At 39.9% G+C, this 13,375-nt stretch overlaps 1 protein-coding gene across 5 annotated transcripts in view; it reads right to left on the reverse strand.

Moving 5' to 3' along the window:
* Positions 1-13,375, reverse strand: part of LOC116825362 (bifunctional heparan sulfate N-deacetylase/N-sulfotransferase 4) — a 246,557-nt gene that overhangs the window by 97,732 nt on the left and 135,450 nt on the right. For all 5 annotated transcript variants that reach the window (XM_075066250.1, XM_075066246.1, XM_075066247.1 and 2 more), the window contains one exon: positions 902-989. In XM_075066250.1, the coding sequence (XP_074922351.1) occupies positions 902-989 (88 nt within the window). The remainder of the gene's footprint in view (positions 1-901; positions 990-13,375) is intronic.

The following is a 13,375-nucleotide window of genomic DNA, read 5'->3' on the forward strand; positions in this document are numbered from 1 at the left end:
CTCACTGGTCCTCCCAGTACTGGGTGTCACGTAAATGATGGTGGGAGAGGGAACAGTGAAGAAGCTGGGCAGCCTAAATGGAGGGACAGGACAGGGAAAGGGGGTTACCAAGAAGGTTTAAAAAGTGAGGAAAAGGGAAAAGTGGAAGGGACATTGTACAGAGAAGAAAGGTGGAGGCAGAGAGAAGTGCATGTGAAGAAGACAATTAAGTATGCTGAATCAGGCAATTCTAATCTTCCAGAGAAACATTGGGTGGGTAAAAGGAATCTATTGGTTACTCAGAGTTAGTAAAGAAAAATATTTTTTTCTTTAAATTTGTTTTAATGAAGGTTTGAAATAACAAGGACTTTAAAGACAATTATAATTTTTAAATTATTCTCCTAATATTATTGCTATAAGGTTGCTTTCTAATCATATTGAGACACGTCATGGTGTCTGTCACATTCAAATATTGCTGCTTCTTAGGAGGTTGTGGCACTCAGTTTTCAGCCTCGTGCTTTTCATTGCACCTGTGATATTGCAAAAAGCCTGGAATGACACCCATGCTGTCTTTCCAGAATTATTGTCAGTTAATTTGCTTTCCTTATCACCCTAAGACTGAAAGGATGCCCTTCAGAAAATGCAAAAACACTTCATATCCTTCAGGGACTGATCAAAAGACTTTTGAAATCAATGGGATTCCTTCCATTGCTTCAGTGGGGCTTGGATTGGACACTAAGTATTTGAGATGATGGAATACAGCACTTTCCCATTGCTCCTCTGAGTCAGCAATGACAAATAGACAGTGCAAAAAACTAGGTTTAAAATCCTGATACCTGATTTAATTGTAGCTACCTGAAAGCATCCTGATTTAAATCCTGATTTAATTGTAGCTACCTGAGAGCACAAAGTTCCTTCTTACCTGTGTGGTAAAACTTTCCTGAAAATCCAAGGTTGAAGGTAAAATTTGCAACCTGAGTGCGCAGTAAATTTTGAGTCTCTAGTAAAGCCTGAAATAAATAAGAAATTAACATGCATTTAGAAAAATGAATATAAAATTTAGGAATGCCTCGTATTAAAATTTGTGTCCACTGACGAGATATAAAATTAAGGTCTTCTTTAAATATGTTCTGTGGTTTGTTGTTGGGGTCATTCTTTTTTTCTTAAGTCTATTAGTGAATACATTTGGGAATTTAAGAAGGTGAGGGCCCGACACCACTGGCAAGAGTATCTAGCTTTGTAATTTAGAGTAACAGAAACAGGGCAAGATCCTACATAGACTTGTACATGTTTTGATATTTGGCAATATTTGAACTCAGGTCTCTAGATGTAACAATATACTAATCAACTGAACCACCATAAACACGGTGTTTATATGTAAAATTTGAATAATGAAATTTACTAAAACTCAAAATACAGGAATTGCTTGCCAACCTGGGCATTAAAGGCTTTTGGTTTCACTTACCTGTTAAAACTTCTTTAAAATTGTAACTTGTAGGCCACATTTAGCCACGGTAAATGGACTGTAACTCCTTATTGACTTCAGTAGGAGTTGTGTGCATTTACCTCATGGCTATGTTATTATGTTTATTTTTTCTAAAAAAGATTTATGCTCCTAAAACATGCAAGTCTGATTGCACTGGTGACAGAACAGCTTCTGCCATCTACTCCTACTGCCTCATCAGTGTGTCTCAGGTCAATTTTGTGTACAACATCTGTACAAATAAAAAACAGAAGTCTCTGCGCACTTTCAGTATTTGACCTCACTGACGAGACTGCCAAGCAGTGATGCTTCCAGTGGTAGTTTTTACTACATGAATGTCTCTCCACTTGAGACTGGTCCGAGAACAACGAACATTTTACATCGGTCATGCTATAGATACTAGCTGGATAATGCTTTTATGCCTCTACTGGCCTGGCCAGTTTTGAATTGGTGAAAAGCTTTAATTATCAGCAATCTTTTGAGCACCTATCGTGTTGCTCTTAAGAAATAAAATAGAAATAGTCAAAAGATATAATAACAAAGTTCACAGTAGTCAGATATTTATATTCTTCCACTGTTCAAAGAAAGAGGAAGGCATTGGCCTACAGGTATTGAAACTCCAAGTAATACCTCCTTTCATGGCAGGGACATCTGGTCACTAATCATTAAATTTATCAGTTACAGGAAAATGCTTAGCCCAGTTGTCTCAGCGTTTGAAAGCTAAAAAGCATTTCTGACCACCAACTAACTGTGAAACATATTTGAAATTAACATGTATCTTAGCAGCTGAAGTCTGTGTTTATGATAACAGACAACTAAAGATGTTTGTCATTTCGGACATACACTGGGTTTCCACACAACCTACGAGACAGTCAGCAAGTTTTTATTTTCCTTTATTTTTAAACTTAACTACATCGAGAATTTTAAGGTAGGGGTAACAAGAAGTTATTCAAGTAGTTTAAGAACTGTTATCCAAGGAAATAAATTAGCAAGGGACAATAACAAGTGACATCTAACTGCAGTAAACTATGTGCCTTAGCACTGAATATTAAGAGATTAGTATTGTCTCCAGCCTATCTGGTTATACATTTATTAACTAGATCATTTTCCTTTTGTGACCTCACCATACATTAGTACATCAGTGCTTGATCCTCACATTGTAATATTACACATTATGTATTATGAGACCAAATACAAAGGGAACTGGTAGATAAATGTAACAATTATGTTCCAGTATACTGCAATTATAAAATGAAGATGGTCAGCACCAGAAATACTCATTGGGTCAGAGCTTCAGTGGTTGAAAATTGTCATAGCTCCATTTAAGTCAACAGAGCTATGCAGAATGCCACCAGTTTAGAATCTGGGCCATTATTTTTAGAAACATAGTTTTCTAATATGTGCAGTGCTTCTTGCATTTCAGATTGGTATGCTGAGCAAAATCAATGTGGTTTGTCTTTGTGGATGAAAGACCTTGAAGTATTATCAATTAAAATATGGTATACCACGGTATGTGAAATAAACTTGTTTTATCCTCTCATTTTTTCCTTTCCAAATCCCCTTGCAATGTTATTTCGTAAGATCTTATTTCATAAGATCACAAAAACGGGAAGGGGGAAAAGATCGAGAGAAGAAACATTCTCATTAGCTCGCATGAAGTAAGGTATCATTAGAAGAGTAGAACAAGGATTAAGTTCTAAATCCTATAAACTATGGTCATACGATTTTCTCAGTCTACATGGTAAATGTGTCACTCAACATTTATTGCAAGCACCAAAGACCTTTTTTTTTATTATTTCAGTATAACACATGTCACATATATTCATTTATATGGAAATTAATTTCATTTTATTGTCTCATTCTATGTTAACTATCGGATAGGTGAGTCCTAACATTTGACCGAATGTTATATTGTTTGTAAGTGTGGGGAATGTCTTACACAGATCTCAGTATCTTTCTAGAAAATAAACACTAAAAGATCAATCCTGCCTTGAGAATAATTGAACCCTTTCCCTATTTTTAATAATTACTTATTCAATCAAGATTCTTATTGACTCCAGCTGGCTTCAGCAATAATTTTGCTAGATGAAGAATACACTCTGTTGTGCTTTGTAGGCACAGTCCGTAATAATAGGGAATGCAGATCTGCACCAATGTCTCCTGGGTGCACACAGACCGCTGCATGCCTGCTCTTTTAAGGAATTAAACTTTTTACCACCTGCACTGGTGGCCAGCTCTGCTGCCTGCATAAGGTTGCCAACTTTCTAATAGCACAAAACCGAACACCCTTGCCCCACCCCTGCCCCTTTTCCAAGGCCCTGCCTCTGCCCTGCCCCTTCTCCGAGGCCTTATCCCCCATCCTTCCATCCCCCCTCTCTCTATTGCTCACTGTCCCCCACCCTCACTTGCTCATTTTTACTGGGCTGGAGCAGGGAGTTGGGGTACACGAGTGAGTGAGAGCCCTGGGATGGGCCAGAAATGAGAAGCTCAGGATATGGGAGAGGGCTCTGGGTTGGAGTAGGGGTGCGGACTCTTGGGTGGGGCCTGGGATGAGGGGTTTGGGGTGCAGGATGGGGCAGTGAGCTGGGGGATGGAGCCGAGGAGTTCAGAGTGTGGGAGGGGGCTCTGGTCTGAGGCAGGAGTTTGGGACAAGGGAGGGAATGAGGGCTCCAGGTGGCACATATGTTTTGGGGCTCCCCGGAAGGCAGCGACATGTCTCTTGGCTCCTAGGCATTGGGGAGCCCAGATGGTTCCTCATGCAGGCACCGTCCCTGTAGTTCCCGTTGGCAGAGGTTCCCAGCCAATGGGAGCTGTGGGAGCTGGCGCTCGGGGCAGGGGCAATGTGTGGCGCTCCCTGGCTGTCCCTCTGCTTAGGAGCCAGAGGGACATCTCACAGCTTCTGGGAGCCACATGGAGCCAGGTAGGGAGCCTGCCAGCTCCACGCCGACCGGATTTTTAACAGCCCAGTCAGCACAGTTGAAAACTGGACACCTGGCAACCCTATGCCTGCATGGAGCCCTGGTTCACTCTTCCCTGCTCCCATTATGGCACTGTGTGACTCAGCAGATCAGGAATGGTGCAGTCTCTACATCCCTTGAAAGCAAGGATTAGTCCTTATGCAGGCTTCACAAGAGGGATAAGTGTCTTATGCCTGACTCAACCACTGCACAGCCACATAAAGACTAGGCAGAATTTGGCCAGGAGGAAGGACATTTAAACAATGGGCATTTTACCTGATTCAGAACCAAACCTGGAGTCCTACAGAGGACCCTCGTTTCTTCTCAGAGGAAGCATTCGCACTATCAGAAGCTAGAGTAACCTTCCTCTGCTCTGTGGAAAAGCTCATCTGGTTTCTGATCTCCCCCACTCAACTTCAAAATCACCACCTCACTTCTTATATCTGTCATCAGCACTGAGTTCACTGTTAATGTGTTATGTGGATTCCTTTGCAAACACTTATTTCCCCACTTCCCAGCTGAATACTTCTTCACTTTCCAACGGTGTCTGTCAAGCCCCCTCTCCCCAACATCCAAAATTTAGATCTGCTCTGCTGCTCAGCTGCCACTTAGACCTGTAGGTGCCTAAATTTCTTCCAGAAATCAAGGACCCTAGCTCAGATCTAGGCCCTTGGGGGATTCTCAGGCAGGTATTCCCCCACCTAGCATGCCTGAGGGGCTCAATCCCATAGATATTCTCAGAGCATGCCTAACTCAGATAGAACACAGCGTCACAGCACGCTAGGACAGTATTCACAGCTGAGAATACCAAATAGAGATTAATACCTCCCTCTAGTCCAGAGTTAGGCACTTATGATCCAGGTCCTCAAAAATATTTAGATTTCTAATTCCCATGGGAGTTAGGTGCCAAAATACCTTTGAGGTGGTGGGGCTATGTCCCTTTGGGGCAGGGCCAGGCTCCACCCATCTCCTTGGCATTTCCTATAGGCTAGTTTAGTCCAGTTCCTGCTCAGCTTGCTGGCTTCTGTGGTCCCATTCTTAGATGCCTAACTCTCCCTACACATTACATAGAGTCTGGGCACCTAACTTGAGACTAATGATTTCACTGGGCAGCAGGGCACCTAAAGTTAGGTATTACAATACACAGCCTGAGTCCCCATTGTGGGTTTAGCCATAGATCGATGGTGATATCTTTGGCCAGAGTATTTATAGGCCTCTTCATTTTTGCTTATTATATCATCATTCAAAAAAAAAATCAATGTTAGTTCTTCTGAGTAAGGATTGCGGAATAGGGCAATTAGCATAGAATATCTATTTAGATATGGTGACCCACATAAAAAACTTGCAGATTCTATGGTAGATTCTAAGCCAGTTATTAAAATAATGTTCTTTTATTCTGAATAAGTAAGTTAAGTAAATCTAATAAAATAATCATTTAACAAGAAAAGAACCACAAAGCATATCTAAGTTTGGTGAAACATGCATGACTTCATTCCAGGCTAAGCACATTTTTTTAAAAAGTAATCAAAGTGTTTCTTTCAAGTAGGGCACTTAAATTAGGTGGAATCTTTTTAGAATTTTGTGTTTCAATTTATTAACTGATTCTTCACATTGTCAGTAAGTCTACCTCTCTCTAGGACATCCATAAGGTAATCTTTTTTTCTTTATATTGCATTTACACTCAGCAGTATTTTACATTAATCCATGTAATTATCTTTTGTATGTTTGAGTTGCTTTGTCTTTATTCTTCATAACTGGTGCATCTATTAAGCAAGACTGATATTTTCCCATAGTGTCCTTGTTAATTATAACTGTATCCTTCATTTGCATAATAAACTTTTTGGGGAAATTTTTGCAGTAATATTTCATGGCTAATGGGAAGCAATTTGCTTTCCTTTATTAAGTACATTAAAACTTCATGCCCCAGACATCATTGACTGTAAACATTTGATACTGCTCAAATTTAATGCACCAAGGCATTTTGCTCTGCCATATTAGGTTTTATTTATGTGCTATGTTCTGGATTGTTAGGAGCTAATGAGACTTCAGCTCTTTTTGTTCTAAGGCCTGAACACTAACCTCATTTTAATGAGTTCATTATTTGCTGTCTTCTGAATGGAAGGCAACAAATTTTCCTTTTAATTAAAGGTCAAAACACCTCTGGCTAAGAAAAGTGAAGAGGTTATCAAGCCCTTAGAGAATGGCTTTTTCTGATATCTACTCCAAGCAGAGGAAGACCAGATTGAGGTGGGAGATGTTTCTCTGGAGACCAAAGTTCTAAATTTAAGCTAAGTGATAACAACACTAAAACACAGTCGCTAGAGTTCCTTAATCATTGTAAAAAACAACAACAACAAAACCCCCAAAACCAAAAACAAACTCCCAAAAGTCAGCCAAAGTTATTAAAGATGTTTTACTCCTAACCTAGAGGTCTGCATGGATCAATATCACTGCTAAAGCATGATCTGTTGTTTGAATGAGGAATGATTTACACATTGCTGAGGACAGGTGACAGACTAATTGAGCTGCAAAAACAAATCTAATATTTCTTATCAGTGAAAGTGAGTTACCATCAATATTTTTGGTGCTGCTTCTAGTGAGACAGAGAACCGTATGATGTGGTTAGTGAACATTTCCTTTTTATGAATATTCTATGCATGTTCATGTGAAATTACAATGGCAACTTTAGACAGATTAAGAAATAATACAGGTATTTATTTGTATAGCACTTTGTCTTTAAAATGGTGTACAATGATTAGTTATTTAGGACAAGATTTGCTACCCTAATTCATTTTGAGTAGTATCTTATTTCACAAGACATTTCACTGGAAAACATAAGACTACTAATGAGTAAAGTACTCCTCCTAAGTAAGGGTTTTTCTTAAGATGTCACTTCCTTCATGTGAGGTAGCACCTGCAGCAGGCTAACCCTGCAACAAGCAAGTCACTGGCAACAAATAAAAATAATAGCTCAGCATCAGGCCTACCTTCCCTCGGGGAGGCTCTGGCTGGTAGTAGTCTCTCAAGAGTTCCTGAGCCCAGCCAGATTTCTGTCCTGGAGTGAGAGCTGGAGGTCTGTTCTCCCTCCCAGCAAACCCCACATTGAGCTGGGATGTTCCATTTTAACCTGTTCCTCCAAGCCTGATACCTGTTGAGTTTGGAGAGTAGGAGGGAGAGTGGTGGGGCCCACACCTGACACCTACTTCAGATGTAGCAGGGTGAGATTGAGCTCACGGCTGTGATGCAGAGAGTACCTTTCCAGGACCTGAGGAAGAGCTCTGCGTAACTTGAAAGCTGGTCTCTCTCACCAACAGAAGTTTATCTAATAGAAGATATTGCCTCACTCACCATGTCTCTCTCAGCTCACAGCAGCTTATTAACCCTTTCCTGGCCAAAGTGCGATTTGTATACCCCATCACAACAATACCAAAAGATATGGGGGGAGTGGGGGAAGGTAGTTCTGCTCTCCAAACTATCTCTGATTTGCTACTACCATCCTGAATTATGCAATTTCCACATTATCATCCTAGAAAATGGCCCTTGCTTGGAAAAGTGTTCCAATATCTGACAAATATGGGCTAATAGGCTACAGTTGTGGTATCTTTCATGGCCATATCATTATTTAAAGGTGATATGACAAAGTGTTGCAAACATACGGTAGCCTTCCCAATGCTCAGTGTCATAATTCATGGTGGACGAGATCCTTATGCAGACTAGAAATTCCATTATTACCAGTTTCTCTTCCTTTCACATATCTTATCCCCCCACCATCACCACTGTCTAATGAAATCATGGCTTGTACTTTGTACTTCCATATATACTTTTCTGATGTCTCCCTTCTTCTCACTTGCTACCTTTAACATCTGCCATTAATGCTTTGCAGTAATATATTACAGGGGTTCCCAAGCTGTGGTCCATGGAATGCTTGCTAGAAGTCTGTGGAACGCTGACTGGTCACATAGTGCTGGTTCTGCTCCTCGTTAGCCGCTGCTAATTTGCAGAAGAAAGCTAAAAATACAGTAAATAATTTCTCAATGTTTCTTTTCCATGTAAGCACATTTGTAGTTGTTACAGGGATGTGCATTGAACATGAAAGGGTGGCCTGTAAGGACAGGAGGTGAATCCCAATTCCATCTCTCTCTGGTCTATGCAATGGAAAAGCCCAACAATTCCTGATAAAGAACTTTTAATCTTCAAAGCAACCGTAGTCCTCACATCTCTGAAGTATTTAACCAAGTATCAGACTCACAGACAGGAAAATTAAGCAGAGAAATTAAATGGTCTAACACTAGAGAAAGAGTCCGTGTTCATAGTCCAATGTTTGGACCATTAGGCCAGCTCGTTTTTTTAAAAAGAAAGACAATCCAGTCTATTTTAGCTGTACTGGTCCTTGCAAAAACGGACAAGGGGTTAGATTCTGACCCCATTGAAGTCAGTGGAATTTTCACCATTTATTTCAATGGGTCCACTTGAGAAAGACAACTTGAGTGTAATACAATGGTCCATTCCCTCTTGCTGGCAAGAATACTCGGCTCAGCCTATTACCATTTTGATCATAGAACATTCCCTACAGTATTGGCTACCAGATGGACATGGACCAATTTTGCCAGAAAATTTAAATTCCTTCCCTTCTCGCACACGATGCTGTACTTTGGGGCAACCTGTTGTTGAAAATTGACAAGAAACTATTAAAGTGGAGAGAGTGCCTCATCAACATGGCTGACCTGGCAGGTAAAGAGAGTGGGTAATGCTTCAGAAAGGTGGACCTAGGACAAATTAGAAAAGATTTTGTCTGACTTTTTAGAAATCTTTTATTAATTCCTAGCATAGAGAAACGGAGATGTCCTCCTTTTCCCCCTCTTTCCTCCCATCCCCCCATTTCATTCCTTTCCTTTTCCTTTCTTCACATTTCTTTGTTTTTTGTTCTTTTGTCATTTACTACTCTCTCCTTATTTTGGTTAAAAAATCAATACAATATAAATAAAAAGAAACTTTTTGACTACATAATGTATGGATCATAAATGTGTGGAGCCAAACCATATCATTGAGATATGAGCCAGATTTTTAACAGCATTTAAGCATCTGTAGATAGGTGCCTAGTGAGATTTTCAAAAGTCCCTCAATAGTTAGGTGCCTATATGGCATTGAAATCAATCAGCATCTTTAATCTCCTCTATATCTTTGAAAATCTGGCCCTTTGCAACAATTGCACAATTGGAAAACTCACTCTATAAGCTAGAATAAACAAAATTTTGTGTTTTCCCATAAAACTGAGTTTGAATACACATCTGTTTTTAGTAGCACGTTTATGCCAAAACAATAATTGATGATTTAATATCTCTTATTATATAATGACATATGTAATGTTCCAAGAATATAAAGCAGTGAACTATACAGACAGCTGTTGTGAATAATACTAAGACAGATGAGCCACAATAAAGAAAATAGTGATCACCAAAAATCATGGCAGGAAAGAAGGGCGACATTATTTGAGGTGGGGGTAGGAGGGGAGGAAATTGAGCACTCGGGCAATGCTCATTGTTCTCTAGACAAATGACCAGTTATGAGAAGGCAGGCCAAATTTTACACCTATTTACACCTATGCAACAGGTCATTATGTTATTTAATATCATGAACACCCAAGGAATCCTGAAAATATAGAGGAAATGATATCTAAGGCAATGGAAAAGTATTTTAAGACCCACCATTGGAAATACACCAGTAAACATATTGAAATATAGAATTAATGAAGTTGCTTGGATGCAACTCGGATCAGAATGTGGCAGTATGTCACCCAGGAAACACTGAATGGGGACACTGAGGTAACATTAGCTGTTATCAAAAGCAAAAAAGGACACTTTTAAGGATGACACTATGTGAGTATGATATGAACAGTGTACAAAACTTAATATAAAATAACAAATAATTTTAAGTATAACATAATAAAAGCCTCTAAGACTTATGAGAAGTGTCAGGATTTTATATTCTAAGGAAAGTAGCCTAGATATTTATGCTGATGATCTGTCTACAGCAGGGGTCAGCAACCTCTGACACGTAGCTCGCCAGGGTAAGCATCCTAGTGGGCTGGACCAATTTGTTTATCTGTCGCGTTGGTAGGTTCAGCCGATCATGGCTCCCACTGGCCACTGTTCGCCGTCTCAGGCCAATGGGGGTGGTAGGAAGCTGCGGCCAGCACATCCCTTTCCCGCACCGCTTCCCGCCACCCTCATTGGTCTGGGACAGAAAACTGTAGCCAGTGGGAGCTGCGAGCCACCGAACCTGCTGACGTGGCAGGTAAACAAACTGGCCTGGACCACCAGGGTTCTTACCCTGGCGAGCTGTGTGCCAGAGGTTGCTGACCCCTGATCTACAAGATATCAAATAGGTTCCTGCCTGCATCTCAATCTTCAAAATAATGCCCAATCTCCTCTATTTGTTATTCCACTTGTCTCCTTCTTGTACTTGTGCCTTTGTTCCCATTCTTCACGCTACTCCTGACTCTTAGACCATCCTCTTTTGAGAGCACCAAGCACCTCACTTTTTCCTTCAAACCTCCTCTGGGGGGGCATGGATCAACATTCTCATCACTCTCCCTGTCTATACTCAGCCTGGTCCGGGGAAGCTAATGTTCCAACCAGTGGACCAGATTCGTTGATGAAAATCCTGGTCTTGTGCCACCTGAGGCAAATTGCGCATACGCTAAGAAGAAATCCCCTTCTAGCCTCATTTGTTTTAATCAGCTTTCCAATACTGACTTCTGTTTGAGTGTCATCTCCTCCTTTTCTTCTGTCTAATTTAAAGTACCAACCAACCAACTGCACACCACAACTTCAAATCTACCGAGACAGAACTGAAAAACTTCAAGCCTGACTTTGCCCTCTGTTACAGGGTGCACTTCCTATGAAGCTACATCTGTGTAATTGAGGACAGGATTCATCCTTCATACTCAATTATATAACATCAGTAATTCTCTTTATTTGTTGTGACCCTTTCCATTTCTTCTTTACTCCTTTCTTCATCTGTTATCATCATAGCTTCTGTTTGTCTAGTTTTAGGATATCTTCTTCTGAGGTGATGTATACTCTCAACTCCCACTTAATGTTCTATCGCTACATTTCCATTTAAATCAATGGGAGCTGAGGACACTTTGCATCTCAAAATGCTCAGTGCCTTGCAGTACTGGGCCCTTCGGACATGTTTTAAAGTCCATTGAAGTCAATGGAAGTTTGTCCACTGATGTCAAAGGACCAGGTTCCTAGACTGTAAACTGGGATTGTATCTTTTCTATTTTTATTATTTCTTTAAGATGCTATAATAATCTACGGTGCCATATACATAATACATAATTAATATTAAGGAATCTGATGATACCAAACACAGACAGCCTGTCTACAGGTCTATTTTTTATTATATAGCTGTGACTCCAAGCATGACTCTTTACTTTAGTCTGCTCAGCGTTGCCCTTACTGTGAGGTCCAACAGGATATGTCCGCTTCTTATATGCATAAAAGAGTAATATTTTGTCCTCACGTGTAATAAATGTATTACAAATAGAAGAATTTATTTTTCTTGACTGGAATCTCCAGTTTAGAACAACTTGTGCTGCTATTTTTTAACTCCTAGACTCACAGGAGTCTAACTGCACATAATTCAGTATACAGAAGTTCGTCCGTTCCAGGAAAGCTTTGACCATTTTCAACAGAGTGGGATGAATGGGGTAATATTGCTCCAAATGCATCAACTACTCATGAGTTATTGACTAATAGTATTGCTATACAGTTCTGAACATGGCATTTCGTTAAGCTGTTGATGCTATAATAGTGATAATGCATCTTAAGGAATTGCATGACCTGGTGCAAAACTTAACCACCTAGTCAATAAGGATGATAAACAGTGGCTATTTTTCTCAGTGAAGAAGCGGTCTCTCTCAATTAGCATGAACACTGAAGCTCAGATATACCCACCTGGTCTGATTAAGCTTGCTGTAAGCTTTAGTAACTAGAGGCTCAAATCCAAGCAGAGCTACAACATGATTAACAGGGAGACATATACTGACAATAAACAATTGCTAGGTGAAAAATATAGAGAGGAAAATATGCTGTTTTTATTTCAACAGGAAGCCAATTCAAAGGTTCAAGTCAATTCAATCTAATTGCTCTCATTATAAGTCACCCAAGAAGATCTTACAGGATTAAAATAGAGTTCACAGCCTGGACCCAAACTGAGTAGTCACTGGGCCTGTCCCTTATTCCATCACAGCAGAGATAAAGCTAATCTTCAGTGAACTGCAAGTAAACAACAACTGTCTGTAGTAAAATGCTGTAATGTGTGCAAGAAATCTACAGGCTAGTTTTCAAACTACTGCTGGCCCTCAGTATAAATGAGATTGCTAATTTAAAGTGATCTGAAAAATACTAATAGAAAACCAAGTTCTGTTGAATATACATTTACACCAGTCCAACTAAGCTGAATTCAATAAAATTGGACAGGTAAAACAGAGCAGAATCTGGCCCATGGCATTTATTTTCTAGCTAAGCATGAGTATCCCCCATTGACACTAATGGGAGTTACACACAGACCTCTGGGGTGGACGAACCCTTAAGGCATTAATCTTGCTACAGAACAGGGTAATTTGCACTGCAGTGACCTCAAACAGCTGTAATGCAATGGTTTATTGTACTTTCAGTACAATAAGTGCAGTAAAGGGTCTTATGGAATGTCCATTATCAATCCATATTTTCAGAGTTTTATATAGCTTCAGGAAAAAAGAATACCAAACAAACTCCTTCAGACTTACGCTTGGTATAAATAAGGCTGACAGTCTGGGTGGAAAAACCACCAAATTATTTTGCTCTTCAGACAAGAAAAATTGACAGATGTACCATCTTTGACATTCTGCCCCTTTTGCCATGTTTTCACAATGACAGGAAAAACAACAATTACAATATGATAGCTA

This window comes from Chelonoidis abingdonii, chromosome 5 (assembly GCF_003597395.2).
Source record: "Chelonoidis abingdonii isolate Lonesome George chromosome 5, CheloAbing_2.0, whole genome shotgun sequence".
Classification (NCBI taxonomy): domain Eukaryota; kingdom Metazoa; phylum Chordata; order Testudines; family Testudinidae; genus Chelonoidis; species Chelonoidis abingdonii.